Genomic DNA, 27719 nt, shown 5'->3' with positions numbered 1-27719 from the left:
GGTTCAACCTGATCCATGCTTAGTCTAAAAATTTCAAAGCACTACAATAATTAGATTAACCCACTAAAAGAATATATTTAAGGGAAAATAACGCAGAGCTGCCCACTTAATAAAATCTCATTTGAAATAAAAAGCAAAAATAGATGTCCTGTATTACAGTGAAATATATTGCATTGTTAAGGTCTAGTATATTACACTTATACACACTCTTGACAGAATATATCATTGCAAATAGGTGACCTTTTCCAACCCAAACCCTCTCTAGAGCCTAGTTTTTTAAAAAAGCATTGATTACAAAGGTCATAAACTTCCACAGGGATTTATTTTTTAAAAGAGAACAAAATGTCTTCTCTTCTACCATTAAATTATATAGAGAGATATATTCCCTAACATACACATTACTAATCTATTTAGAGGAACCATTCTGAGATGGTCTGGCTGCTTTCCAACAGGCTTAAGAAACCAAAGAAGAAAGAGTAGTCTAAATTTCTCTATTTGTTTAGAAAATTATTGCCAGAAAAAGCAAGGGTATGCTTCACAGGAAACACAGAAGTGAAATCTAATGCCTGATGCCACCCAAGAGATACAAGCTTGCCGGTAGGTACTTCATTCCCTCCCAGATGGACAATTAATGGGCACGGTAGCAGCAGCATGCCAGTAATTTAACAAGGAGCACAGCCACGTATGTGTCAAGTCCCCCCTCACTGGTAGTGGCAAGTCACACTGCGAGTCCAGGGCCAATGCAGGGCCGGGGGTGGACACTAGGAGTACCTTGTCTGCTGCTGAAAGGAAGCTCAGTCATTTGCAACTTGAGAACTGTGCCTCGGGGTTGCTGTCTCTAAAATGGGCCCAACAATCGTTCCCTGAGGCAAAATTAGATTCCATCTATAATGCACTTTGGTCCGTTCCCAACTTGGGGGAAATATCTCATCAGTAGTACTGGAACATAAGATACACGGGGATAAGATTGTTGCCTGTTTTGTGCCAGAAATACTTCCCGTGTTCCAGGCAGCTTCTGTGGACCTGATGTCATGACACTGAAACTAACCCTTAACATGCCTTTTCTGTATCCTCTGTCCAGGTGAATTTTTTCTGTATTTATTCAACACAAGTATGTAGAAAAAACAGGGCAATCTTTTCAGCAGATCTTACTATTTTCAAAGATTTTTTTTATACATAATGGCTGAATTTTTAGAACTTAATACCACACACAGCAAATTTCTTCTCCATTTCCAATGAATCATTTTTGAAGCAAGAGTAAAATTTCACATTCTGTTTACCTTGTGTCTGATGTAGCTATTCTGCCAAATTCTTTTATTCTTACATTTTCTCAGTTATTCACAAAGAAAATATTTCTCTTTTTTAATAAGTATACTCATCATTTAATATTCTTGCTCTAGTAACTAGAGATAACCTCTAAAACAGTAGGAGTAAAAATTACAATAGTGACTATTATTGGCTTTTCCTTGATCACAATGGAAAAGACTTCAGTATTTAACTGTTTTGCATATTTGTTATATATTTGCTTTTAGTTTTCAGTAAATTTCTTTTGTTTTAAAAGATTTATTTATTTATGCATACAGAACTGAGATACAAGCCAGAGGTGCAGGGGATGGTGAGAGGCTTTACCGGAGACGGAGAGGGGAGCAGAACAGGCAGATCAGTGAAGTGCACTGCTAAAGGGAGCAGCAGGTGGGTCAGGAGAGGTCTGCTGTGCCATATGGGTCACCTCCAGTATGGGGATCGAACTCACACTGAAGCAGCTGTGGCTAGTTTGTAGTGCTGCATCCTAATCAATTGCACCACTAGGGAGGGCCCTCAGTAAATTTCTTAGTCACGGTTAATTTGTTTTTTATTTCTCCTTAGTTTTTGAGTTGCTGCTGAATTTTGTCAGTTGTTCTATTGGCAGGTATCACCACAGCCACACTGTCTCCTCCATTAGCTTGATAATTCAATGTAGTAACTTGTTCTGGTGTATCTTCCCTGCATTCTAGAAATAACTGTACATAGTCTTAATGTATTCTCCATCTTATACACTGATAGACTCATGGTTAATACTTCCCAAGTTTGTCTATTTATAATCATAAATAAAATTAGTTCCTGTATATTTTTATATTATCTTTAACAGGCTCAATTACTATATTAGAGAAAGACAAATTTTGTAGAGCCTCCCTGGTGGTTCAGGGGCTAAAGACACAGCACTATCAAGCTATCAGCAGCCACTGCAGCAGGAGTTTGGTCAGCCAGAGAGCTGACCCACATGGCACAGCAGACTTCTCCTGTCTTGCCCACTGTTCCCCTCAGCCATGTATTTCAATAGATCCACCTGTTCTGCTCCCATTCTGTCTCTGGTAAATCCTCTCACTTCCCACATTTCTGGCCTACACACTTAGCTTGTGTACGTATAAATAAAATAAATCTTTTTAAAAAAACAGACAAAGTTTGTATGACTTGATCTTTGTATATTCTGAACTTGAGTTCTTAGAGTGCAGCAGTCAATTGGTAGATTTACTTGGCTTAGCATAGAGGATAGTAATGGCCTGTAGCTAGATATTTAAGAGCCTTCAGCATAATAATCAGGAATTAAAACCATGAAGATAGATCCTGTCTCCTAGGAACAAGAACTACATTCCTAAGAGATCAGTGTTTCCAGAGTACTGTGCTTCATGAATGTTCAAGAAGGATGAGACCCAGAAAAGAATCAGAACTGTGTAGGGTCATGGATCGTGTAGGGTCATGGGATCCAAGATAGTAGAGAGATTTTAGGAGTGATCAACACTATTTAAAAAGTAACTGAGGCCCTCCCTGGTGGCAGTAGGTTAAAGCACAATACTAAGAAGCTAAAGCCACTTCAGCATGAGTTCGATCCCCACCCGCCCCAGAGGTGACCCACATGGCATGGCAGACCTCTCCTGACCCACCCCCTCCAACCCCCCCCAACCCGCTGCTCCCCTCAGCAGTGTACTTCGTCAAATCAACCTGTTCCCCTCCCCACTGTCTCTGGTGAATCCTCTCACTGCCCCTGCACCTCTGGCCTGTACCCAAGTTCTGTATGCATAAATAATTCTTTAAAAAAAAAAAAAGTAACTGAGATGATCCCGAAGAAATTGTCCCATTAATTTTGGTAAACAGGAACACAAATTCAGTAGAGTAGTTGGAAGTATGAGTAGAAGCCAGATCACAGGGCAATAAGGAGCAGATAAGTGTGGGTGACAAAAGTAATCATACTTTAAGAAAGTTAGGTGATAAAGGCTAATACCATCCTATGTTTGAGGAGTTGAGACTTTTGTCCAGAAGAGAATGGTCTTAAATGCATTAGTATGTTAAGGCTCAATAATTTATTTTTTAAAGGATTAAAGATATAAAAGAAAAAAAGAGGATATATCATAAAAATAAGACCCACAAGGCACTGGAATCATTGTAGCCTACCACAAAGAATTGGCCTGAGGAAGGAATAGGAACCTCTTGTCCACAAAGATGAACTCCAAGAAATAAAAGATAAATGGAAAAGTAGATGAAATGTAATTAGTGATAAGAGGCTGATTTATATCAAGCTGGATGGCTTCGGTTTTAAGGAGGCAGCAAAGTCATCTACTGAGACCAAGGAGACAGGACAGCTCTCCAAAAAAAGAGGCATTGAGGGGAACTATGAGTGCTCAGTAGAGCAATAGGAGGTCAAGGGAAATTTCGGAGGGAGGTCGAGTACAGAGAGTGGGTTTGTGAGGCTGGGTGAGAGGAGAAACCATTTGTGGGCGCATCAATCTACCTTTGTTTCTCAGTTATGCTATAGGGGAAGGGAATAAAGTAGTATACCAGTGCCGATTTTCCAGGCTGGAGTCTTCATGAGCACTGAGACAGAAGGACAGATGTGGGAGAAGAAGATGGAAGGGCAGCTTGAAGGATCAACGGTTAGGTTCCTGCCAGGCAGAAGACAGCAGAGGCCTGATGGATCTGATCCAGTTAGGAGAAAAAGACAAATAGGTATGCAGAATATCTAAAGTCAAGAGTAGTTCTATTGCAAGTAAGACTGGGTGATTTATGGAATTTAAGATTCCCAAAATGGAGTTTTTTTTCCTCGAGGGACCAGATGCTGTAGTGTTAGGTCACATCCCGCAGTCGGCTGTCTTGAGATCATGTTTACTCCCGATGGGGGGTGGGGGAGGGCTGGCTAGTCCTCCACCTACTCAGATTGTTTCATCTACCTGTTCCTCAGAACCTGGAGGCACGGAAGCAACCTTATTGATTACTGCTTTATGAAAGAAGATAAGCATACATATGTTTATATTAAAGCAATGTGCTTGTGCCAAAACAATTACATGAAAGTAAAAATGATAGAGAATGCTGCCGTAATCTTCATCCTGCAAAATAAGCTCAAACTATTCTGTGCTACTTATATTTTATATATATTGTCTAGACTATAGAATTATAACCCTTCCTGGGCCCTCGTTGGTGGTGCAGTGCATTAAAGCACAGCACTATGAAGATCTCACAGCTACTGTAGTGCGAGTTCCATCCCCAGCCAGGGAGGGGACCCACGTTGTGCGGCAGACCTCTCCTGTCTTGCCCGCTGCTCCCCTCAGTAGTGTATTGCAGTAGATCTGCCCACTTTTGGCCTGTGTCCCAGTTCTTCTATGCATAAAGAAATAAACCTTTACATTAAAAAGAAAGAATTAATTTCATTCTAGCCTCACTTTCCTAAATTCCTTCCACTCAGCTAGCTGAGCATTTCATGCATTAGACCTTGTGGTCCCACCTCCAGTTTTTCCTCCATTATTGTTTGTCTGTTAAAATAGTTTAACTATCTTATTTTGATGATTTTATAGTCATATTTAGATGAAATGAATAGTTGCTGGTATCATAATAAAGACAAAAACAGGCAGTTGAGAGAAACCAGAGGTCTGGAGAATATATTGGTATCTAGTTGTTACAAAAGTAAAAAAAGTAAATTTGGATTTGAGGTTCCCAGGAGACAAGAAAAGAGGGGAAATGTAAACAATATATAATTCATAAGGCCCAATAGATATACTGTTTAGCATCTCAGGAACTTTTCTTCCTCTAAAGTTTGGGGAAAATTTCCTACTGAGTCTTGGGGACACACTTCATCATGGGACCCAGTGCACAGAGCCCACAATACCATTCCTGTCTTTAAGGTTTTTGCAACTCCTTATTAAAATACGCTTCAATTCAGTCCAATGGTGAAACACTCACGTGACTTGAGAAAATTTTTGAGGGGTCAAACCAATAGGGGACAAGGTCAAATGTACAACACTGTGAGGGTGACCCAAAGGCTTTCTTGAAAAGTATCCTAAGGAATAGCTTAACATCCAGTTTTTCAAGTAATCTACCATAAATACCATTTCCTTCAGATAACTTCTAAAAAATACAACACAACGTGCAGAGATGGCATGATATGATAAAGCCCAACGTGAATTTAAGCAACAAAACTAAAACACCCGCACCAATGGGGAGCCTTTGTGTGGTTGTGGCAGAGACTCACGTGTCTCTCACAACTCACATGACGCCGAGACTCACTTGTCCTCAGCCAGCTTTTCTGGGTCTGCTCCCACAACACAACTGAGGTACAGAGGCCCTGGACAAAGTACCTGGAAAATCAGCATCACCTGGTATGTCCATAGGTTAACTTATTATATGATACTGCCAGATCCGTTGAGTTCTAAGGACCCTGCATTCATCTCTGGACGTCCGCTCATGGCAGGATAGATGGCTTCCCAAGGCCCATCCTGGGGTGCAGCCGTAAGAGTACCATCAGGGTGAAGGATGGAAGACACAGCAGTGGATGATTTTTTTTTTTCTATTTCTCTTACACCAAGTTAAGCTCCTTGAAGCTTAGATTATTTATTGTATTACCTTTGTAACCTTCCTCCCAAAGGAACATGTAATCCGTACACAGTTGGCATCAAATATTACTGGATGGCAGATTTGTTCTTAAAATGGTAAAATTAGATAATACATCTCATCTAAATTCATGGAATTTTCTCCCCTAATAACAGAGCCATGTGATGGCTTAAAAACACATGCTTCATCAGCATTCAGTAGCTGTTTATTCACTAGAACATTCTGTATTCTTCTAAAACCCAGCATATCTAGTCACATCTCATATCTGGTTATTTTTCTTTTCTAAAGCCTTGTTACAGATCCAATGCATTTAACAACCAAACTATGCCCACAAGGGCACTTGGACAATAGCTTATATTTTAAATTGTAGTAATTGTGTGAGATGCTGACTGTCAATCTCAAATATATTTATAAGCTACACGCACAAAAATGAAATGAACAAAGTAATTCAGACTAACCAGCTCTGACTACACATTTTAAGAAAATCGCTGGGTGTGCCGAGGATCCAACTCGAGCAATCTGTTATGCACAGCGCTATTACAGCTTTCTAAATGGTAAGTAACTGTTTAAAAATTCCGAGGCATTCTAAAAATGTTTCACTTAAACATTTCTGCAATAAAATCTTATTGAACTGTTGCTTTCATTAATTTTCTACAGACTAGAGAGCAAGGAATTCAAGTTTGATTTTTTTTTTCTTTTAACTTTGTCTACTACTAGCAAATAAACTGTGCCTCTTTTTTAAATAAACCCCTGGCCTTGAGTTTTGACCCCTTAATAGTAGCCTATATGGTTGACTACCCTTGGTGTTAAATTTTCTTAAATTGTATTTCTGTCAGTGTATCATTTTTTTAAGCAATGGACCCTATAATAGCAAGCACTGGTCTCTCAGGAGTGCATTTTAACAGCACGACACAAGTATTTTTCACTACAGGAGACAAACAATGATATGTATTACATGCAGTAAACACAGCCTTTGGTACATAGGGTTCTCTTAGCATTTATCAGTCTAAAAATCTCACTGTGTCCTGGAAAGGGTTGCGGGGGAGGGAGAGAACCGGCTTCAGATTAATGTTGCAGTAGCTATGGTATAGTATGAAAAAGCGTCTACACACATTGCCAGATTTCTTAGGGAAGAAACCTTGATTCAATATTAAATGGGCAGCACAAGACATATGATCTCAGGCTTAATAAGTCCTTTTATTTCGAACAGCTACCACATCTTTCTTTTACAACTCTTTCCAAAGCGCTGGTGTGTCCTTCTTTACGCTCTCCTGCAATACTACCAAGCACCTCGCAGTCAGGCTTAAAATGCCATTAAGAACTAACAGTATTAGGAGCCTCCCTGGTGGTACAGGGGTTGGAGTCTCAGAGCTATCAAGCTATCAGCAGCCACTGTGGCACAAGCTCGATTCCCTACCAGGGATAGAAAAACAACAAAACAGTACTCGCCAAATTGGGGCCTCAGAAATCCAGGATACTCTAAAAGTGATTAGCATTTCTGTTTATTTTTTTATCTTATCTTTCAAACATTTTCTCTAATTTAAAAAATGTACAATAATTTGTAATTATATATCTAAATTAAAGGTGAAGTTTATTCTGTAAGAATATAGCTAGATAATCAAAAAGTTTAAAGAGTACTGTGAGGAAGTGTATTGGTACAAATAAGACTGGTTTTCAGTTCTTACCAAAAAGGTACAAAATTTTTTTTAAAGGATACAAAAATAAGACTAGAAAGGGAAACTAAACGAAACTAAAATTATATATATATTTCTATCTTTGGGCTATAAACAGTGCTTTACAAGTCCATAGAACATTCACAAGCTGAAATGTGGACAGTGTGGGCATAGAAGTTTTTTCTGAAAACTCCCCTTTCATTAAAAAAAAAGGACATTTGAAGTAACTGCAAAAGATCCAAATTGACCTTAATTTATATAAGTCTTCTGTAATCTTAATATAACATCTATTCCAGATTGCAGTAACCTTCACTTAATAAATCAGGTGCAGTTTTTCATCTGTCTTTGGAGATGAAAAGTTGGTAAACGAGCTTATTTTAAGAGTAGCCTTTCATAATCTTGACTATTAATCATTCTTAAATCTCATCTTAATCTGTTTTTTCATCTTCTCATGTTTAATTTCCCAACTATCTTATCTTCATGACGGGCTATGTACTTCCTTTCTAACAACAGAAGTTCGGATTGGTGAGTCAGCCAGGGGGTCTGTCCAGAGCCTTCCACTGTTTGAAGAGCACCCTTTGACAGTTCTCTGAATGGGTCTATCCTCCCACTCACAGATAAGTAACAGGCTGGGCAGCTGAGTAACTTTCTCTGAAACATTAGCTGAAATGTAGCAGAATGCAAATCTGCACTGGTAACTTTTATACTGGACATTCCTTTACAATATTAAGAATTAGACTTTACTACTTTGAGAGTTGCTTAGGGAAATAAGTACCTCTAAAGAGTTATTCACATCAAACAGGTAAAGACCAGCAGATGAATGCATCAGCCTGAGAATAAGTGACTGATTTGCCATTAGTCAGTGGGTGAGAGACAGCATTGAATACGGTACAATGAGAAAAACAGTGAAATGATTTAAGAATACTGTTAAAACGAATATAAAACAAATGTGTAACTATAGAATCACTCTAAAAAAAAAAACCAAAAAACTGACTTGTGAAATAGCAGATAACCTCCCCCTAAAATTAAAAGTATTTTTCAATTTAAAATCTTCTCAAAATCTGTCCCCTCAGATAATAGCGGAAATCCAATCTATGGAAAAGACAAGACAAGTAACATGTTTGGTCAACTAAGCATGTGCTCTCCATTCCAAGGAATATGATTAGTTTCATAACTACTATTGTCAAGCTTATGGCAATACCAAGCAAAGTATCAGGTCATCAATCCACTCTGGAAGGCCAGAATCAAAAAGTAGCCAGGATGATGGGGCTTTCACTCTATTAAGACTCAACGGCAATGACAGAAGAAATCGCATCTATCAAAAAAAGCCAAACTTCCAGAAATTAGAATAGGGGAAAAATGAACAAACCCAAAAACAAACAAACAAACAAAAAAACAAACAAAAAATGCACAGGACAGCAGAAATAAGATTTAAGAGAGTCATTTGGTTTCTCTCTTCTCACAACTTTGTGAGAAGTATGCTTTGGTTTTCTTTGCCCCTAAGTCTAGTTAGTTAGCCGTCACTTTGAAAGCTGAGCCTCTTTGCAAAATCCAGCACATTAATACTACTTCTTATCTAGCACTATAACATAGCCCAGCATGCATGTCCTATGCAGGAAACTTCTAAACTGAGATATATTTATAGTTAATGTAAGTTATGCAAATATGCCTTCACATTTATAAATACAAATATGGCTATTTAAATTTGACTTTTCTAATCATTAAAAGTTAAGGCTACTTGTACATAGAAATTATAAGTGTTAATCTTTTCATTTTGAAGATTACTGATTAGCTCTTCTTGATTTGAAACTAAAAGTGAGCTGGGATTAGGTGAAGGATGAAAAAAATAAATATAAATAGAATACTTAGGTAGCATGTCTCATCTAAATTATGATCAGATACATTGTTGTAAATAATAATATGCCTTTGATATATTTCCTCTAGATGCTGAGTTGGATATTTTATGCTAATTGGAAATAAGTTATTTAAATATTTTGTACTAGAAATAGTTAAATAACACTCAGTGTCAATTTGAAAAATAATGGGGAAAAAATCACCTTTCGGATCTAGAATAACTGATAGTCTCATTGTAAGAGTAGAAAATTGGCAGGCACTGAAAAATCCTCAGGTTTGCGATTTTTATTACCTAACTATTCAAAAATACCAATTATGTGACGATCAGGACAGTTTCATGGCATCTTTGACCATGAAGTCATCTTCATACATGATACAGTGGCAGCCCTAGCTCAACATGGGCATCCCTGTGTATTTCACACAAAAACATCACCACGTATGATGAGGCCATCAACCACATAAGGAGATGCATGTAGATGTGTCAACATAAACATGCAACTCAACTGTCACTCATGAATTTGCAGCTAGATCTATTTTGAGATACATGCTTCACAATTACCACAGGCTCTCACAGGGTTGCCACTGAGGTTAAACAAAAATTAAAAAAGAAAATCTCCCAGTAAGTAGTAATTGGAAAATAACCGTTTCATTTAGCACAAGAGTTCTGTAATCTCAAATGTTACTGACTTCATAGCAGCCTAACTGAGTCCATTTTACAGTAGTTCCCCAATGGAAGTGCTATCACTTCTTTAGGGAATATTCAGAAAGGAGCCCTTGGGATGTTCATGGTGGTAACGCAATGGGGGAACACCATATGGTCTATGATTCTTCGTGGCCACCTGTAATTCTCTCTTCTGCTCTCATCTTCTCATCCAACTATGATAAGCATCCTTGATCATCCTCAAACATTTCAGAAAGCTTCCTCTCCTAAGACCTTTGTACTAGCTGTTCCCTGTGCCCACCGTCTTCTGTCTACTCCCCTGGATAGCTCCTTCACTTTCTTCAGGGTTTACACTGTTTGCAGCTCAAATTGACTGCCCTGACTATGCTGTTTAATTTTCCACATCCTTATTTCTCCATCTCTCTTGAGCACCTGCATGCACACACACACACACCTAAATGTTTGCAAACCTCTCAGATTGTCTATTTTTTCCCGTTTTTCATCTCTGAATATAATAATGTGTTGATTGCTGGCTCCCAACTAGAATATAAGCTCTACAAGGTGGTATTTCTTTATTTTATTCAGTGTTGAATCCATGGGCTTTGTACAGTACTCAGTATACAGAATAATACTTGTTGAATAGAAAAATGGACCAAGGATGCAAAAGCATTTTGCAAGGGGCATCAGCTGCCCATCTGTTGATAGCTTACTGATGTCTGTCATAAGAGATGAAACAATGCAAACATCACAAAAGCTCTTCTATCTATTAACTATCTTATTCTGCATCCATAACTTCGGAAGTTCAAAGCTCAACTTTATCACAGGCCTACTGGCTTACAAAAGGAATTTACAGATTCCAATTTTTATTTATTATTTATAAGCTTACTTCTCAAAAACATTTCCAATCTCTCCTCATTGTACCCCTTCTCATTGTTTATATTGGTTCCATGGAACATGGTTAAATTAAAACACTTCATGCATTTTGCTTAGTTATTTAAAGATAATGGTGTAGAATAAAACTTGTTGAAAATTTGAGGAATAACTTGCTCTGGAGGGTCCTTTAAAGGTTTATGTATTTACTCATACAGAACTGGGGTACAGGCCAGAGGTGCAAGGATGGTGAGAGGATTCATCAGAGACAGAGTGAGAAGCAGAATAGGCAGACTGATGAAGTACACTGCTGAGGGGAGCAGCGGGCGAGACAGGAGAGGTCTGCTGTTGCCATTTGGGTTACTTCCCTGTTCAGGGAACGAACTTGTGCTAAAGTGGCTGTGGCCAGCCTTGCAGTGCTGTGCCTCAGCCCATTGTGCCACCAGAAAGGGCCCTAAATACACCTTAAAAAAAAACAAAAAACAAAAAAACTTGCCCTAAGCTCCTCCCAAATTTTCAAGGACTGCCTAGCTAATCTTTATAAAACTATGAATATTTTAAAAAATTCATTGGAAATAGGGTACATTCCGTATTTCCAGGAATGAAGTTTCATCACTCAAATATTAAGTGACTACCTGGTTGTTTCATTTTTAAACTGCTGAAGAGAAAGCAAAGCATGTATTCAAATACAAACTCTGACCATCTGCTTGGCAAGGATATGCACTGAAGAGAAGAGATTTTTGTAGCTCAGATCCTTTCTAAAAGTTTTTTCCTTTCAACTAAAAAATGGCCACAGAAAATACTAGTTTGTAAGTTTAAGGTTACCCAATAACTTACAATTTCTTAATATGTTTCAAAGTACAAGTGATGCCTCGGTGGATATCCACATGTAATACAGGTTTTAAGAGTGTGTTCACAGTATAGATTGACTTTCTCCCCTGTCAAACATTAATATACCTGTCTATTGAAACTAAAACTCAAATTTAGTTTTTACAGTTATCATGCTTTTTCCATTTGCCTCTCCTACCTCAGTCTCACCCACCCCTGCAAAGACAGGAACTAACCACTCTAATATGCACTCTTACTCACCGTAGTATGTACTGGCCATGATATATTTTTGTTAGGAAGTTGATTAAGTGCTCTGCTCAATGTCTTAAGGTATTTGAAAGTGTAACAGCCTTGTTACGGCTTTGTTTTTCTTCTTTTTCTGAAAGGGATACCGTCCAGTGAAGAACTTAAAATTATTTTCATAATCTTTTGAAAACAGGGAAAAGAAATAATAATTTTAAAAGTAGCGCATGGCCTTCCCTGGTGGCACAGTGGGGTAGGACACATTGCAAGCTAGCCACAGAAGCTTCAGTGCATTAGATCCCATGCCAGGAGGTGATCCACAGGGCATGGCAGACCTCACCTGACCAGCCAGCCGCTCCCCTCCACAGTGTACAGTGTACTTCCTCGGTCTGCCTGTTCTGCTCCCCCCCCCCACCTCTGTCTCTTGTGAATCTTCTCACAGCCCCTGCACCTCTGGCCTGTACCCTAGTTCTGTATGCATAAATAAATAAATATTTTTTTAAAGTAGCTTGCATCTCTTTTTGAATAGCTATAAGGAAACCCCAGCAGTATTGTAAAAAATTTAGGAATTAAGAAGAAACTAAAAATATCTTAAAAATTTTTTTCTCTTAAAGTTGCCTGTTGGGATCTCACAGAAAAAATAAAGAGATGGGAATTTATTTTTCTGGATACCATTTGGTTACTGTTAAATCCTAGTATCAGCACATTTTATGAAGTTCCATGCCCCTTCACTAATCTTTGTTATATTTGACATTTACATTTACTGAAACTTAAGTTTTAGTTATTATTAATAAGATGGTTTAATGTAATGTAGATGATGCACTTTTACTTAAATAAGGCTTTGGTGTACTCTTCTGCAAATAAACTTTGAATTCCTAAAAGTCCTTTATTTTCCCAATAGCCCAGCTGGAGAGTTTTTAATATTAAATTGAATCATAACAACACATGCTGGTTAGAATCTAACTTAATAATAATAATAAAAAAAAAAGCTTAGTGCTAATTTTCCAACTTCAAATCATGCATCTGACTATTTCAAGATGATTTATCTCAAGTGTGATTTTATTTTAAACTAGTAAAGCCACAGCTAGAGATTTTTGCAACATGGGAAACTAACTATGAAGGAAAAGAAGTCAGTGAAAGGCTTAAAAACTTTACATAACAACAGAATAAAATTGCATGGAAAGGTCTATTGAAAAGTTCTGATGAAATAGGGCAGAATCCAAAAATGGTACAGGTGACTGATGGGGGTAGTTTGTAAAGATAGAAAATCTGTTTGATAAATACCTTTAAAGATTACGCATAGGTCCTAATTCCCCAAGACAAAAGTTATCCATTAATGTTGATAATAAAAGACAAAATACCTCAGCAAACAAAAGAATTGCCTTGAAAGTTGAAAATGAAAATTTAAACGCATTCCTTGCTTCACAATGTCAACCTGTTTCAAAATAAATTTCTTATAAATACCTCAAAAAGTGAGATGTATAGTTAATTATTAAAACAAACATTTCAACAGTAGAAACAGAAATGGAACAGAGTTTAACTTCCAATGAGCTGAGAAAATTAGATTTGGGTGAGAAAAACCACAAAGGAATAAATGAAGGCATTCTGTAGTAGTATAAAACTTGTCTTTCTTCTTAGGAAGGTGAAAACTATTTAATATCTCAGTGCTGTAGATTACAATACTAAAAAATTAGCTAGCATCAAGAATCTGTATTTCATGTTTCAAAATCTGCCACAGTGTGAAAGTCTATCACAACAAAATGTTCATTCCAAGGTCGGGTATAGATTCTAATTGGATGTGCAGCATCTATGTGGACATTGATTGTTTTATTTGCTTAAGGGAAATACCGTTCAGGAGGAGTAATTACTAATATCAACCAACTAAAAAATAAAAACAAAAGTAAAATAACTTTTTAAAGAAACATGGCTAATGCAAATGCTGTTTTATAAAAGTATCTGACCTACTAGAGTATTACTATTCTATTCTTTCTCTTCCCCCCCCCCCAAGATCTTGTCCTGCATTTACAATTTATATTTGACATTAATAAAAGTGAGAAACATCTACTTATTAGTATTGGAAAATGGGGTGAAGTTGTAGGATGTGATTTTGAATAAAATAGAAGACATTCCAGAGGAACGAGAAGATGTTTTCAAGACAAATAAAATAAGTTTTCAATGCCTCACATAACAACGAAGGAAAATACTGCAGTTGGTTTTGTTGGTGCAGTTCTTTTTGACTATGTTCCTTCTGTGTGAGGCAGAAAACTAAACTACATAATACATTTCAATGTACATATTCATTAAAACCATTTACAAAATTCATTAAAACCATTTCGGTACATTTTAAATTGATATTCCTTAATAAATTATGACGTTAATGGTGCGTTTATATGAGAAGCTGGCTTACTTTGATATACTTTAAGGGCCATCAAAAATAGAGATTCTTTCCCAGAGTTCTATGTATTTACAAAGTGCAAAATAAGCAATTTTAGCAATTCTCAAATTTACTTCTTCCAAATACACTTAATCCTAAATATACTTGTAGAAACAGAATATTTTTCTGCTAAGTCAGGTATGTTTAACTTATCCATCATTTGTGTAAAAACTATCCTGAGTGATGTAGTTCATGCTTTATAAAGACTTAAAATCATAAAGAAATAGGTATTTTTTGTGTTTTTAATATTGGCAGGGCTATGTTTGTGAATATCATACGATTTTTATAAGTCTGAAACCAATACAGGAATTCACAAAACTAAAATGATTATATGAAATACTCATTTACTGAAAACAGATGCATCACAGAATTAAAGACAGCTAATTTTGTAAACTCTACAAGGAGATTAAATATTTTTAACAGAAATTGTCGCAAAAGTGTTGTCACACACACAAAAAAAGTAATACTAATCATGTGAATTCATACCAACACGAAATGAAGGGTACTTTCCCAAAATACTGTACAAAGCAAAATCACTTCTGATTTCCACTGGCTCGTGAACTGAATATACTCTTAATGCTTGAAATATAATTCAGTAACACTTTCCTCTGATATAAAGAAAAAATGAACTTAAGATAGCTTTATAAAACTGTAAACTAAAAATAAGACAAGATAATTTACAAGGGATATAATAGTACTTTTAACCGGATCATGGAGTTTAAGATACTCATATGCAGAATATTTCAGAACATGAAGATTAGACATTTCGATATGACAAAAGTTATGACTCATAAAGCATTAAGAAAACTCAAAGCTCATAGAGAAAAAACTTTGAAGAGTTTCACTCCATATAAAAGTTTTTAAGTTTTGAAAAAAGAATGCAAAGTGTTTTTTCAAATAAAAATACACTTGCTTTCTGTGAAAAATATTTTCAGATATCTAATATAAAACAGTTGACAATGAAAAAAAAAGAATGACTATTTGATTCAATAATAAAAAGGAAATCTGCAGTGCACTATCAGATAAATAATATTCCCTATTCATACTCACTTTTAAGGTCATAACCATGTCTTAACATAAATTTAACCTCATATAAAAATGTAGAAGCACTGTGTTTGATCAGTATGAAATTAAAGTGCTATTAATGCCCTCCATGCATTGCTTTCTATTTTAAAGTTACTGTATTATTATATTAAAGCACACAAAACCTGTACTCAGCATAGCAATTCCAAACCTTTTTAACTGACAACTATGGTGAAGCATAAAACAACTCTCTTTCCCAGTAGTTTCATTTTAAACAAATCATCCTCACATATAAAAATAGAAAACTGCATTAAATTTTATTTAAGGCTTTTTCAGTTTTTCATCTAAAAAAAAAAGCGCTATAAGCAGGCTCATGGCACAAAGCACAGCAAGTAGCTCTGAATAGTCCCTAGTAAGAAGCCATTCACAGAGACACAAGATGCAGCTTTTCTGATTTGGTGCTTAAAATACACAAGAAGTTGCAGCCTTTAACAGCAACAGCAAATAAGAAAATATTCCCCATAAACCTGAATGGTTTTGATATCCTGTACTGCCTCCAAGATGAAAATTAAAGCGTTTTGTTATTTTTTTCATAGTTCTGGCTGCTTAACATTTGCCAGAAAATCTTAATTTGAAATCTCTGATTTTTATCATAGCTACTTCATTTGTATTTTTCAAACTGAAATGAGGATGGCAGTTTAGCAGTAACTAGAGTCCTGGGTATAGTTACTAAAACTTCACTATTTTTATACAATAATTGGAATCTACTGCTAGTTTTAAACTCTAGTTTAAAAATGCTTCCATGTCTAATTTTTCATAAACCCAAATTTAGAAATAGAAAGTGATAAATGGATACATTTTTAACAGACTCATTTCTAGGTGGTGGCATAAACATAATATTGATGGACACACTGACTTCATAGTTCAAGTGAGAAAACATGTTAATATGGGAAGTTTTGAGAAGTCAGTACTTCTGTTCCTTTATCAAATGTGTTTCTGAACACAGGAAACAAGTTGGCAAATTTTACAAGTCGGCAAATTCTCTCAGATTTGTCCATTTTATATTCTACAGGAAAAAAGAGATCTCAGCCTTTTCACAAAAAGTGAACCATTCTGAAAGGAATTGACAGTACTTTTTCTTATGTACAGTTAACTGGCTACAAACGAGAACAAATCTGAAAGAAATCAAATCTACTACACTAGCAGGTTTTATAATGTTTAAGAAAATATATTATGATTTAAATTTTTGTAGTTGTCATTCAAAGAACATATAAAACTTAACATCACTATCACTGCTCAAAGCAACATTGAGTTACATTCAGAACTTAACACTGTCCATCACTGGAAGGTTTTTGTATTTTTTTTTTGGTGGGGGGAGAAAACATTAACTAGGAATTTGGATATAATTCATAAAAATGTCCACTCTTATCTCAGTAGGATAAAATTATCTGTCCTCGATGTTAACTATTACCATTGATTTACTAGTCCGGGGAAACTTGATTTATCATCTCCTATACTCTTACATAGTTGCCTAGTGTTTTAGGTAGAGAAACATTACCTTTTAAGTCATTCATTCATGACTTGTTTGGTTTCTCACACCAATTACCTAACACTGAAAGACCAAACCATACACTACACCATTTTAAAAGGACTTAAGCATTGATTGTGCAAAATACAAACAGGAAACAGGTTGAACTAAGAGGGAAATTAGACTATTTTCAAAGCTCCAGAAAATAGCCACAGAATCCTTCTTGTTCACTAATCATATTACAGATTTTGTATAATTATAATCAGCTAGGTAGTAATCATTTTAAATGTACCTCTCTTTTCCTTTTGCTGCATTTACCCATTGCCTTCAATTGTGCTTCTCACAGAGTAGGCATCTAAAAACATTTTTGAATAAATACCCAAAGCAATTAATTAGTAGATAAAATGTGCCTGATTGTGTTCATCTATTTGATACATTTCAATTTGCCAGGGACATAATGGACCAACTTCATTGGATTATAAACTTTCTACCTTATACTAACACTAACACTAATACTGCAGCTTCTGTGTAGTCTAGAACACATGACACAGTGTTTTACAAACATATAATTCCCCATCGCCTTCAGTTTTTAAGTGTTGGTGAATGACCAGTTACCAAGGCAGTCTGTTACATCAACAAGTCCTCAGTGTAAGTAAAGGGTAAGTTATTGTTAGCATCTTAGTTTGAAATGTTATCAACCCTTAGGCTGTTAACAAAACAACTGGCCATTAATGTGGTAATGACCAATTTTCAAGAGGACACTATACTACGAAAAATGAATATATTGGTAATTTGGACCAGGGTTTATATTAGGAGTAGGGTTTTTAAAAATAAGATAGCAAGCATAAAAAAGTTTGAGTCTGTCGGACATTAACAGAAAGTGATATCATAAAAAACAAACAATGCATACACTTTCAGTGACAGTGATTTCTGATATGAAAACTATTTTGATAAAAATTCCTTTCAACAGAACATTGACTTGGGAACATCATATTTTTATTACTATAAGGAAGAATAAAACAAGCCTAAAATTACTTGGCTCCCAATGATGCCAACAACCAAGCCATTATACTGGTAACTATAAAACAGTTTTAAACATGCCACAGGGATTGTTTGCTGATAAATTTATATTTTTGATATAAAAAATACAGATAGTTCAAGAGACTTTTTAAAAATTTTTCTCAGCATTTTCTGTATTTGATTATAGAATGTTTTCATTTTGCCCAGATTATGTTAACTTGTTTTGGAATTGTTGCTACCAAACTGTACTGACACACTGACATTACAAACAAATATGAAAGTTAAAAATAAATAAAAAAGCCATGACTATTTATTGGTAAGGCAATAAAGCAATGTTAAGTCACTAGAATTAACTACAAAGACTATATGGGAATGAGAGTGATTCACAATGAAGAAGGAAGAAACTATTATTTCAAAGAGGAAAGTTCAAAGACGGCAGGATTCCAAAAAAGAATTCACGCACTAAGTTGACTCTGATTAGCTGTGCCATGCAATGAGGGAGATCTTGGTTAGCCAGAACCACTTCCCCTTCTTGGCACCTGGCATGAAGCTGGGCACTGGAAGCAGCGCCCAGTGATCATAATTAGTCAGCAGCTGTCAGAGGAGGCAATCCTTAGAGGCGAAAGAGTAGAACCTGATAAACATTACTGATTCACCCTTATGTAACTACCATTAATCAAATGATATATTTTTATATGTATAGATTGAATTGGACTGGAAATAACTGATTTACATATTAAGAAGCAGTAAATTCCAGAGCAAACACCTCCCAGAATGTCTGAGGTGGTTAAGGAGTTACTGTTGATTGATAAACTTTGTGGCAGAAGGGAAAAAATTTCAAAATAAATCGCTTAATGTCAGACTAGAAAAATGATTAATTATATCAAATATGAAAATCCAAATGATGCCATATATCATTTCTCTCATTTGATAGAGCCTACTTTATTAATATAAGTAATTTGCTGCTGAATCAAGCCACAAAGTTCCCTAAAAAGCAAAATAATTTTTCTTAAGTAGTTCACGGGTTGAGTATTAAATGCTAAGAAGTACAGTTAGTTGGTTCCATATCCTCGTGAGAAAGAATATCTGCACTGGCCTGAAGCTGTTGTTTGGCCATCCCCGTCATGACGGAGGTCGTCTCTGTTATTTTCCATCAAGCTGCTGGCAAGTCTCCTGCTTCACTGGTATCTTTACAATGACCACTTGCCTTACTCACACGGAAAGTTTTGAAACTGCACCATAAATATGCTCTGATAAATACCAGCTAAGAATTTCTGACTTTGAGAATGCTGAAGCAGAAGATACGGAATAACTTTATATTATGTTCAACCTACCTTGCCCCTTATGCTCTAAAAGGGAAAAAAAAAATAAAACAAATGTATACTGATTTCTACCCAGTATATCCTTGACATGAATTGGCAGTTTCACTACAGGCCATGGTACAACTTGTCCCTAAAGAGAACATCCTGTCAGTGAAATGGAACTCGACAGATACGTGGGCTGTTGGCCTCTGCGCAACAGGCACCTGGCAACCTTGAGAGGGCTGACAGGTCAACACCTTTCAGGGATGTAAGCTGGTGTGAAGGAAATGAAACAAAAAAGATACACTTACAAAAGGATTTTAAAAGGAATCCAGTCATCACTGGTGTGCAAGGATAATTCCTACCTCAGATAGTCTCTGCGACAAAGGATAAGATTAGCTTTAGTGTACAGGGTGGAGCCCACCTCTCCCAAGCGACAGTCGCAGCAGGCGCACTTCAGGCAGTCTTCATGCCAGTATTTGTCCAGTGCCTTTAGAAGATACCGGTCCTTGATCTTTCGGTTGCAGCCAGCACAACCTTTCGGCTTGGTGTCTGGCTGGACTGAGAGCATTTGTATACCTAAAGGAAGACAAAAACAGAGAGCTGGGGCTAAAGAAAGAACGGAAAGATGTCTAAAGTGCTCAAACAAGTTAAATAGTTAACACTGCCTTTTACAAGGACTGCTCGACTTTCTCTTTCAGGGCTGTCCTGGAATCAAGCTAAATTTTGCAAACAAAAAGGCTCACACTTTATAAACTCCTTAGGAAAATGTCTATAAAGTCACATAAAGTAATAATATAATGGGAAGTTGACATACTATAAAGTTAAATAACATGAAGTAATTTTAGTGTGTCTCCATTTTCTATATAAAGAAGCTCCTTTAGAAGGGAAAGAATGTGAGTACGTGGTTAAAATCTTAAAAGAACGAATTAAACTATTTTGTGCAAACCTGTAAGAGTCAAAATGAGTTTTTCTTTACTGATTAAATCTTTTACTTAATATGTGTTTGATGGTGGAAGGAGAATGCATTCCTGGGGGTCACACTAGCCTTCTTTAGCAATTGGGGTGTTTATAGTTAAGTGCATAGTTAAGTGCATACATGAATAGTCACAGAACCTTATCACTTGTTCACATGTAAATACTTCCTTTGGTGCCCTCCATCTTTCAAAATACTCATCACATTTAAAAAAAAATGTATTTCTTTTCACAAGAATCAGTACCACTATTAATGTCAGATTACTTAACTACATACTACCTGCTTTTATATTAAATGAAAGGATAGGCTTATATAATTTGTCACCATGAATATGTGTTCATTTAGCTTAGCGGGGAGAAATATCGGGGCAGGGGGGAGAATAACATCTAAATGAATACAAAATTAGACACATACATATAAATACATTCACTGATTATATACACCTTAGGTACTAGGCGTGGGCACATTTCTGTATTTTAAAGCTACAGCTCCCGCGTAAATAGGAGTGTTCCGAGTTCTATGAATTGTGTAGTTGGCTGAAATTTTTTCAATGAAAGGATTTGGGTTTCTTCTTTCCTAAGTGTCAAATATCACCCTCAAAAAAAGAGAAGTTGAACTAGTCAGAGCCTCATCAGTATCATATGGCCATTCTAAGCACTGCAGACTGCATCAGTCCAAATCCCCTCATTTCACAAACTCTGATCCTGAGACCTTTTTAGGTCTCAGGAGCTGGCTCCAAGCTGAGTGACAGTAGAGCACTGGACTCCGTGGCCTCACAGCCCAGAGGTCCTGCTGTTATCTTCTGCTTCCTGTCCGAAGGCATAAAGGTTTAAACTTTGGAGAAGGATACAAAACAGCAATATCTGACACAGTTTTAAGAACAGAAACACCAGACTGTGTTGTCCAGCATTTGGGGTATACTTCCTTACCCCTAGGAAATGGTCTTCAGTTTTCCGTTTCCTCTGAAGAGGAGGAAACCTGAGGAGGAAGGTTTCACCTCCCTTGACTCCACGTCTTTCTTTTTTAATCACACTGATAAGGAGACACATGGGAAGGTGAAGGCCTTCCCTCAGAGCTGAGAAACTTTTCAGGCTACAAACAGAAAATGCATCGCCAATAACACTGTCATGCTGTTGAACTTCTATTAGAAAATAACTTCTCTGGCAGAGTAATGGAGCAGGGACAGGGAGAACGAAAGCAGCGCGACTTTTCCTTGAGCAGGTTGTGTATAGTCCTGGCTGTGGGAGCTGCAGGAGAGCAGCTGGATTTGAACAGAAGAGCAGGTGGTGTTCCTGCAGCCTGCACTCTGTCCCTTTGCTTCAAAGGAATAAGGTTCTAGTGTAGATTAGTCATATTCTTGATAGCTCTGCTAAATCTTTCTCTCTAGAACTTCGGACAAATGAAGTTTCTTTCATCAGAACTAGTTATCCTCTCCCAGCAAGGTTCCACAAAGACTGCATCCTTCATTAGAGCACAGAACCACCCAAGTATCTCTAAACTTCATACCTGGTGGTGGTGATGGGGCTCATTTGGATCTGCTAAATGGCATTCCACATTATTCCATGTTATTGAAAACAGCCAGTGGTACTCGCAGAGTGGATATTCTGATTATCCAGTTTATAAGGCTATTCCTTTTTTTTTTTTTTACACAAGATCCTTTAAAAACAGTCCTTTTTTGTAGCTCTATTTCTCTTAGTTGTGTTACTCACGTCAAACCTAGAAGGTCAGCTATCTCTATTCCAAATGCTGTGCAACTAAGACAGGCAACACCAACATTTTGGCAAAAGTAACACCACCCTGCTTGTCTTCACAAAATGTTTTTGTTGTGTTGACATTTTAATTTAGCACTCAGAGGCCAATTAATATTTGAAACTCTTACATTCTGTTGGCCTTGGGCAGAAAAGGAGTTTGATATTTTATACTCCATCTTGGTACTTTCTTTTAGAGAACATCACATTTCTGATAAAAAGGAAATATTTTTGATACTATGCAAGTTTTCAGTTGTAGGAAAGGAACTAGTTTGTTTCTTCACATTGCCAGTGCCTGAAAGGCAGAAAGCAGTCAGCAGCTCCCCTTCACCAATCCAGGAACACGTCTGGATAGAGTTATGTGTTTGGAGCTGTGAAACATTTCACAAGTTGCACCTAGCACATCAGGACTCATAACTAGTTTTAGATTGGCATGTAAATTGTTCTGAGGGAAATTCTTATTGCCTCTGAGACCCTGCCATTCTGAGTTATTTGACAGTTTAAGGGAAATCATAATTAAAAAAAAAAGACATAAATAATAGCCCGTGCAGTGTGCTGTGCAGAAATAAGTAGAACCATTTCATTTAAACTCTGGTGAGCTTTTAATTGCCTGGATTGCATTGTGAGGCTGCCTAACGCTTGAGTGGCTCCATTATGTTCCCTTGTTCTGTGCCATCCATCCGCGCAGTCTCAGCTTCAGTAGTTAACACCACAAAGTAACCACAACTCCGCAACACACAGGGGTTTAAAAAAATAATCATAATAAAAGATTTGCCGCACTCAGACCCAGTCTTTTATATTTTTGGACTAACTACACATACTGAATGGAAAACATTTTGTCCCTGTTGGAAGATTCACAGAGAACAATTTGGGAGAAGGCACAGGAAGGGGGAGTCCGTAGAGGGGGGCTGGCAGAGATGAGGTGCCTTAGGAAGATGCTAAAATGGGAGTGCAGGTTCTGCAGCTGGGAGCAGTGACACAGATTAAAAGAATTTGGCCAACGTGGCCCTTCCATTGCCAAGAGGTACCAAACAAAAGATTTTCCCTCCTCCTGACCATCTTCATCCTCTCCCCAGCCCCCAGCCCCATTGGAGAACTGGATTGGGCCTAAAAGCTTGTTTCTCTCTGTTCACTGGCCCAGAGCATCCCCACAGGCTGCAGCCCCCTAAGGGACAACAATGCAAATAGATGTCCCCAGATCTCAGGCACTGGAGCTGCTTAACTCTGTTCTGCCCCTTCAACTCCCAGCCCCCCTCCCCAGCCTTCCATCACCCCCTCCCCTTTTTTGAGCAATGGAGCTGGGAACCAATTTGATTCCCTTTTTCTCCAATGCAGCTGCAAGGCTCAGAGATACTGACATTTTTCCACTCTTATCAGTTTAATTACAGTTACCATGGCAGCAAAGTGCTAGTGCTTGGCAAAGGCCAACAAGAGATTTGCAAGACTGAGTTCAATTTTGATGCAGCTCACATGCAAAATAAAAAAAAAAAAATAAGAAACATACATACACTCTAACAAAGAATCCCTTGCGGAGTTTATGCTCCAGCCTTTTGTGGTTGGGTCTTTGCAGCCACACAGGAATGATTTGCAAAGAATGTAGCAGTATTTGTTGCACCTAGCAAGATTAATTGGTTTAAGCAGCAGTCTTTCAAAGCAGTTACAACAATAATATTTCGGATCTTTTCGAAAGACACAAAAGCAGCGCAAGAGCAGGGAGGCTTTTGAGCAGCCAAGAGTGCGGAGCGCAGCAAGTGCATCCAGGATAGATGTAACCTTACCAAAACTTTTCTCCTTTTTCTGCATGAGTTGACTTAGGCGTCCCTGAGCTGCAGCAGCTTCGCATTGAGCACCAAGCCCAAAGGTAAAAGCGGAGGGGGGTCTCCGTGATTTGGTTCAAGTGTGGACCTGGTTGCAGCCTGCGCCAGCCACGGAGGACCGACTATTGTGAAGCCACTTTGGGAGCAGGTCGGAGCAGCGGCAGGGGGTGGGGGAAGGGATAAGGGCAGCCAGACGAGCCTCGGCGCACGCAGAGCCCCTCACAGTGTGGCAGTGTGCAAAATGATGGCGAATGACAAAGCCACATGCTTCCTTAACTCTGCCCGTAATCCTAAAATCCCAGCGGCCCCTTTTAGCTTCGTGGTAACAAATGGATTTGATTAAACTGTCACATGCAGCGTTAGCATAGCATATCATGTTCAATAGGAAAAAGATCATAAATCTGACTCGTATTTCATAACAGCAATCCGGGTAGCCCCTGTAAAAACGTGCTGCATCAGTTTGAATCTCAAGCCATTAGGGCAGAGGCACCTTGTTCCCCAGAACCCTTCTTTCCTGGCCACTTATCCCCCAGATCTCCCGCCCCCAATAGTCATTCTTCCATCACTCAGGACAAACATTTTGTCATTACAGGAGAGAAGGCAGAGTGTTGTGTGAACAACCGACCAGGAAAGATTGCCAGTCATTGCAGTTCTTTGGGGGGGGGGGAGGTAGGGAGGAATGAAGAGGGGGTCACAGATCTGGCAAGTAAGAGGAGGGGGTGAACAAACCCATCTAGGACAGAATTCCCCTCCCAGGGCCCGGACCAGAAAGAACACTCCAAATTCCAAACTCTCGGGGCCCCTCTCTCCCCAGGAGTCAGGGGTGTGAAAATACTGCAGTTCACCGTGAACTTTGACTATTAGCCACTCAAGTCGTACTTGAGACGTGCCGCGCGGCAGCCGCGCTCCCTCCTTCCATCAACATCTTCCGCCTGCATCTATTTCATGTCTCATCATAAAAATAATGAAGCCTCACATGATTTAAACAAAACCGTCTCAGCAGAGCTGCAGCCCGACTGAAAGTTGCAGTGCGGAGCTGAGCTGCAGCTCCAGTTTATGCCTCATTAGGAGAGGCTGGGGAAGAAAAAATACCCACATCCGCACACGCACGCGCGCACCCGCAGACACACACACCGCAAATAAGCCGCCGCGTGTGTACACAGTTGCTGCACTTACCTTCTCAATTAAGCGATACAGGGGGAGGCAGTTCAGTAAGCACAGTGGCTGCTTTGTAGCGCTTCTCCTTGGGAAAGGTCAAAAAGAAGCATTGTTTGAAAAAAAGGGGGGGAGGGATTCTCTATTTTTTAAGTTTAAAATAATGAGGTCCTCGAGGATCCTTCAAGTAATGGTGTTGACCGCATCTGAGCCACAGGTGTCCTCCTTTTAGGCAATGCAGTCCAAGCTGTGTGTCTCCGTCCTGGCTCAAGACAACTTACCCCAGCAGCACGCGAGGAGCGGAGCTGAAGGAAGCCCCGGCTCTCAGCTGCAAAATGCAATCCCTTCCCAGCCAGACATAATACAGCCAAAGAAAAGGTCACTCAGTTATTACTGAGTCGGCGGAGCCCAGGCAGCGCTTGTCAAGACCGCAGAGAAGCAGCTCCCTTCCGATTTAAGACTATTTACCTCTCGCCCCCACCCCTCCCCTCTTCTCCCCTTCTTCTCTCCCTCCCTCTCTTGCAGGCTCCCTCGCTCTCGCTCTCGTGTGCCTGTTCTGCAGCTCAGTCAAGTACAGCCGCCCTCGGAAAGTGCAAAGCAACCACGAGACAGATCGGGCTTTGTTGCTAATTTCCCAGGGTGAAAATTTACAAGCCTGCGAGAGCAGTCAGCACAACCGCAAGCATAGGCTGCTCTACTCGCAAACGCTGGGGACGACCCTGTGCGCAAAAAGTGACCTTCTTGGAAGTCGAGTCAGGAAGGACCCTACCTTCTGGACCGGTCCAACAGAAGTCCTGAGAAAGAACTCCAGAGGCAAAGGGTACAACTCCTAGCATAACCACGGCAGTTTGGCATAGGTGGACATATTTAAAGCAAATTGCCTTCCGGAGCCATTTCTGAAGCTACCAATTATGGAAATTAAAAGCAAGGGAATCAAACTGCTACCACAATAAACTAGAAAAGCTCACAGCTCTCCGCTTTAAGACATGTCTGGGGGAGGAGCAGCTGGCTGCAGTCAGTGCCTGGACTCTGACTTCCAAGAATGAACTCTCTGAAGTCACTGCTCCCCTGGGCAGGTCACCCAGCCAGCCAGGTCCTGGCCAGCCTAGCGTCCTGCCTCCGTTGGCCAGCCAACCCACCACTGGAGCTGTGAACTTGTTCACAGTCCTGAGCCCTCTCCCACCCTCTTCTGAAACACCTCCTGAAATTCTCTGAATTGCATACAATTGAAAATTCATACACTAGAGTGGAAAAAAAATAACCCAAGGGCACCAAGGGGAAGCAGGTTTTCAAGACAAACTTGGTTAAACAGCCACTGAGTTTATTATGACTGCTCTGTCTTCACGGACTTCAGAGGCCTTGTCAGAATATCTCTTTTCCTTGAAATCGGTCCCTTTCTCCCCAAACGCCTCTCCTCTTCACTTTACTTTGACTGGAGGAAGGCCACTGGTAACTTTACCGTATCTCATTTTCCTAAGTTGTTTAACTTCAAAGTCATCCTTTCTTTTTAGCAATTATTACACCATCCTCACCAGCCCTATCAAAGGTCAAGCTAAAAAATAATCCAAGTTTGAGCGACACTGGCTGACATGTCTTAAGGGTCAAAAAGGAATCCAATTTTGAACTCCAACCAACTTTTTTCTTCTCAGTATCATTAGTTTTAATCTAGGTATTACTAAGTAAATTCAAAGCACCCCCTTCTGCACAAATGCTTAGGTTCTATTATGCTTCTCTTGATATAAAAGAGCACAGACTGATCACTTATTTTTTTATCCCTTTCCTTTTTTAAAGGTTCATAATAACAGAGCATGTAGTTTGCTACCTTCTCCCTCTAAAAGGCAACAAAACTCAGAACTAACCTGAAAAATAACGAAAGTCACAGACGGCAGGTTACTAAGAATCCCGTCAGCTGATTTGTTCTGGACATGGGCAGATGTCTTAAGTTTGGCTATTCCAGCCAGTCTGAGCAGGCATGCATGCACCCCACCCATTCACACAGCTCCTGCTGATGTACCCTACCTCAGCTCCTGCCACTCTGAAAACACCCAGAGAGAGAGGGAGAGAAGGAGAGAGGGAGAGAGGGGGAGAGGGGGAGAGAGAGAGAGAGAGAGAGAGAGAGAGAGAGAGAGAGAGAGAGAGAGCAAGAGGTTCTCTCTCTCTCTCTCTCTCTCTCAGCCAATGTACTGAGAAGAAGAAAAGAGGGAGGGAGGGAGAAGTATGTGTGGGGAAAGGGAGAAATAAAATCAAAACAAATGGTACAGCTAATGAGGACAATTAAATTAATTATGTTCAAGGAGATGAGATTTTTTTCCCTCCAACTGTATGATCTGTTACCCCTCGCTGGCAACTGCTGCTCTGTAATTCATGGCAACTGATTAGTGCATCTATGCAAATCTTTGTTTAAATCATTCAACTAATTAAATGATGGGATTATTCCTCTGCCTACGGTGACATCATTCGCAGTAATTAGTACTCTATTTGGACTGTGGCAGTAAGATTCGAGATATCAACACCAACCTGCAAAGACATTAACCACTTTGTCACCTTATTTTTTTTTAAGGTACAAACACCCAGTTCTCTAATTGCACTCCCCCCCTTGTCCCCCTATCTTCCTGTGCCTCTCAATTTTACCATCTTCCCCACACTAGTATTGGCAAGCAGGGGTGGGGGGTAGGGGGAAGAGAGAGAAGGGGGGGTGAGGAAAGGAGAGAGGGAGAGAGAGAGAGAGAGAG

The 27719-nt window shown here is 38.8% G+C and overlaps 1 protein-coding gene across 2 annotated transcripts in view; it reads right to left on the bottom strand.

Annotated features, from left to right (window-relative positions):
* The window catches only part of LMO3 (LIM domain only 3 (rhombotin-like 2)), a 50381-nt gene extending 24964 nt beyond the window's left edge, over nt 1-25417 (bottom strand). The window contains exons 1-2 of one of the 2 annotated variants that reach the window (XM_012732813.1): nt 25009-25417; nt 19657-19870 (exon numbers count right to left, since the gene is read on the bottom strand). In XM_012732813.1, coding sequence (XP_012588267.1) covers nt 19657-19862 — 206 coding nt within the window. In that variant the 5' untranslated portion in view covers nt 19863-19870; nt 25009-25417. Of the gene's footprint in view, nt 1-19656; nt 19871-24711; nt 24915-25008 lie in introns of those variants that run through there. The other variant, XM_004693239.1, reaches the window with a different exon arrangement.
* Nucleotides 25418-27719: the final 2302 nt, after the last annotated feature.

The sequence above is a fragment of the Condylura cristata genome, unplaced genomic scaffold, assembly GCF_000260355.1.
Source record: "Condylura cristata isolate star-nosed mole 26May11 unplaced genomic scaffold, ConCri1.0 scaffold00036, whole genome shotgun sequence".
Lineage (NCBI taxonomy): Eukaryota > Metazoa > Chordata > Mammalia > Eulipotyphla > Talpidae > Condylura > Condylura cristata.
The sequence above is the reverse complement of the archived record's forward strand: the minus strand, read 5'-3'. Positions and strand labels throughout refer to the sequence as shown.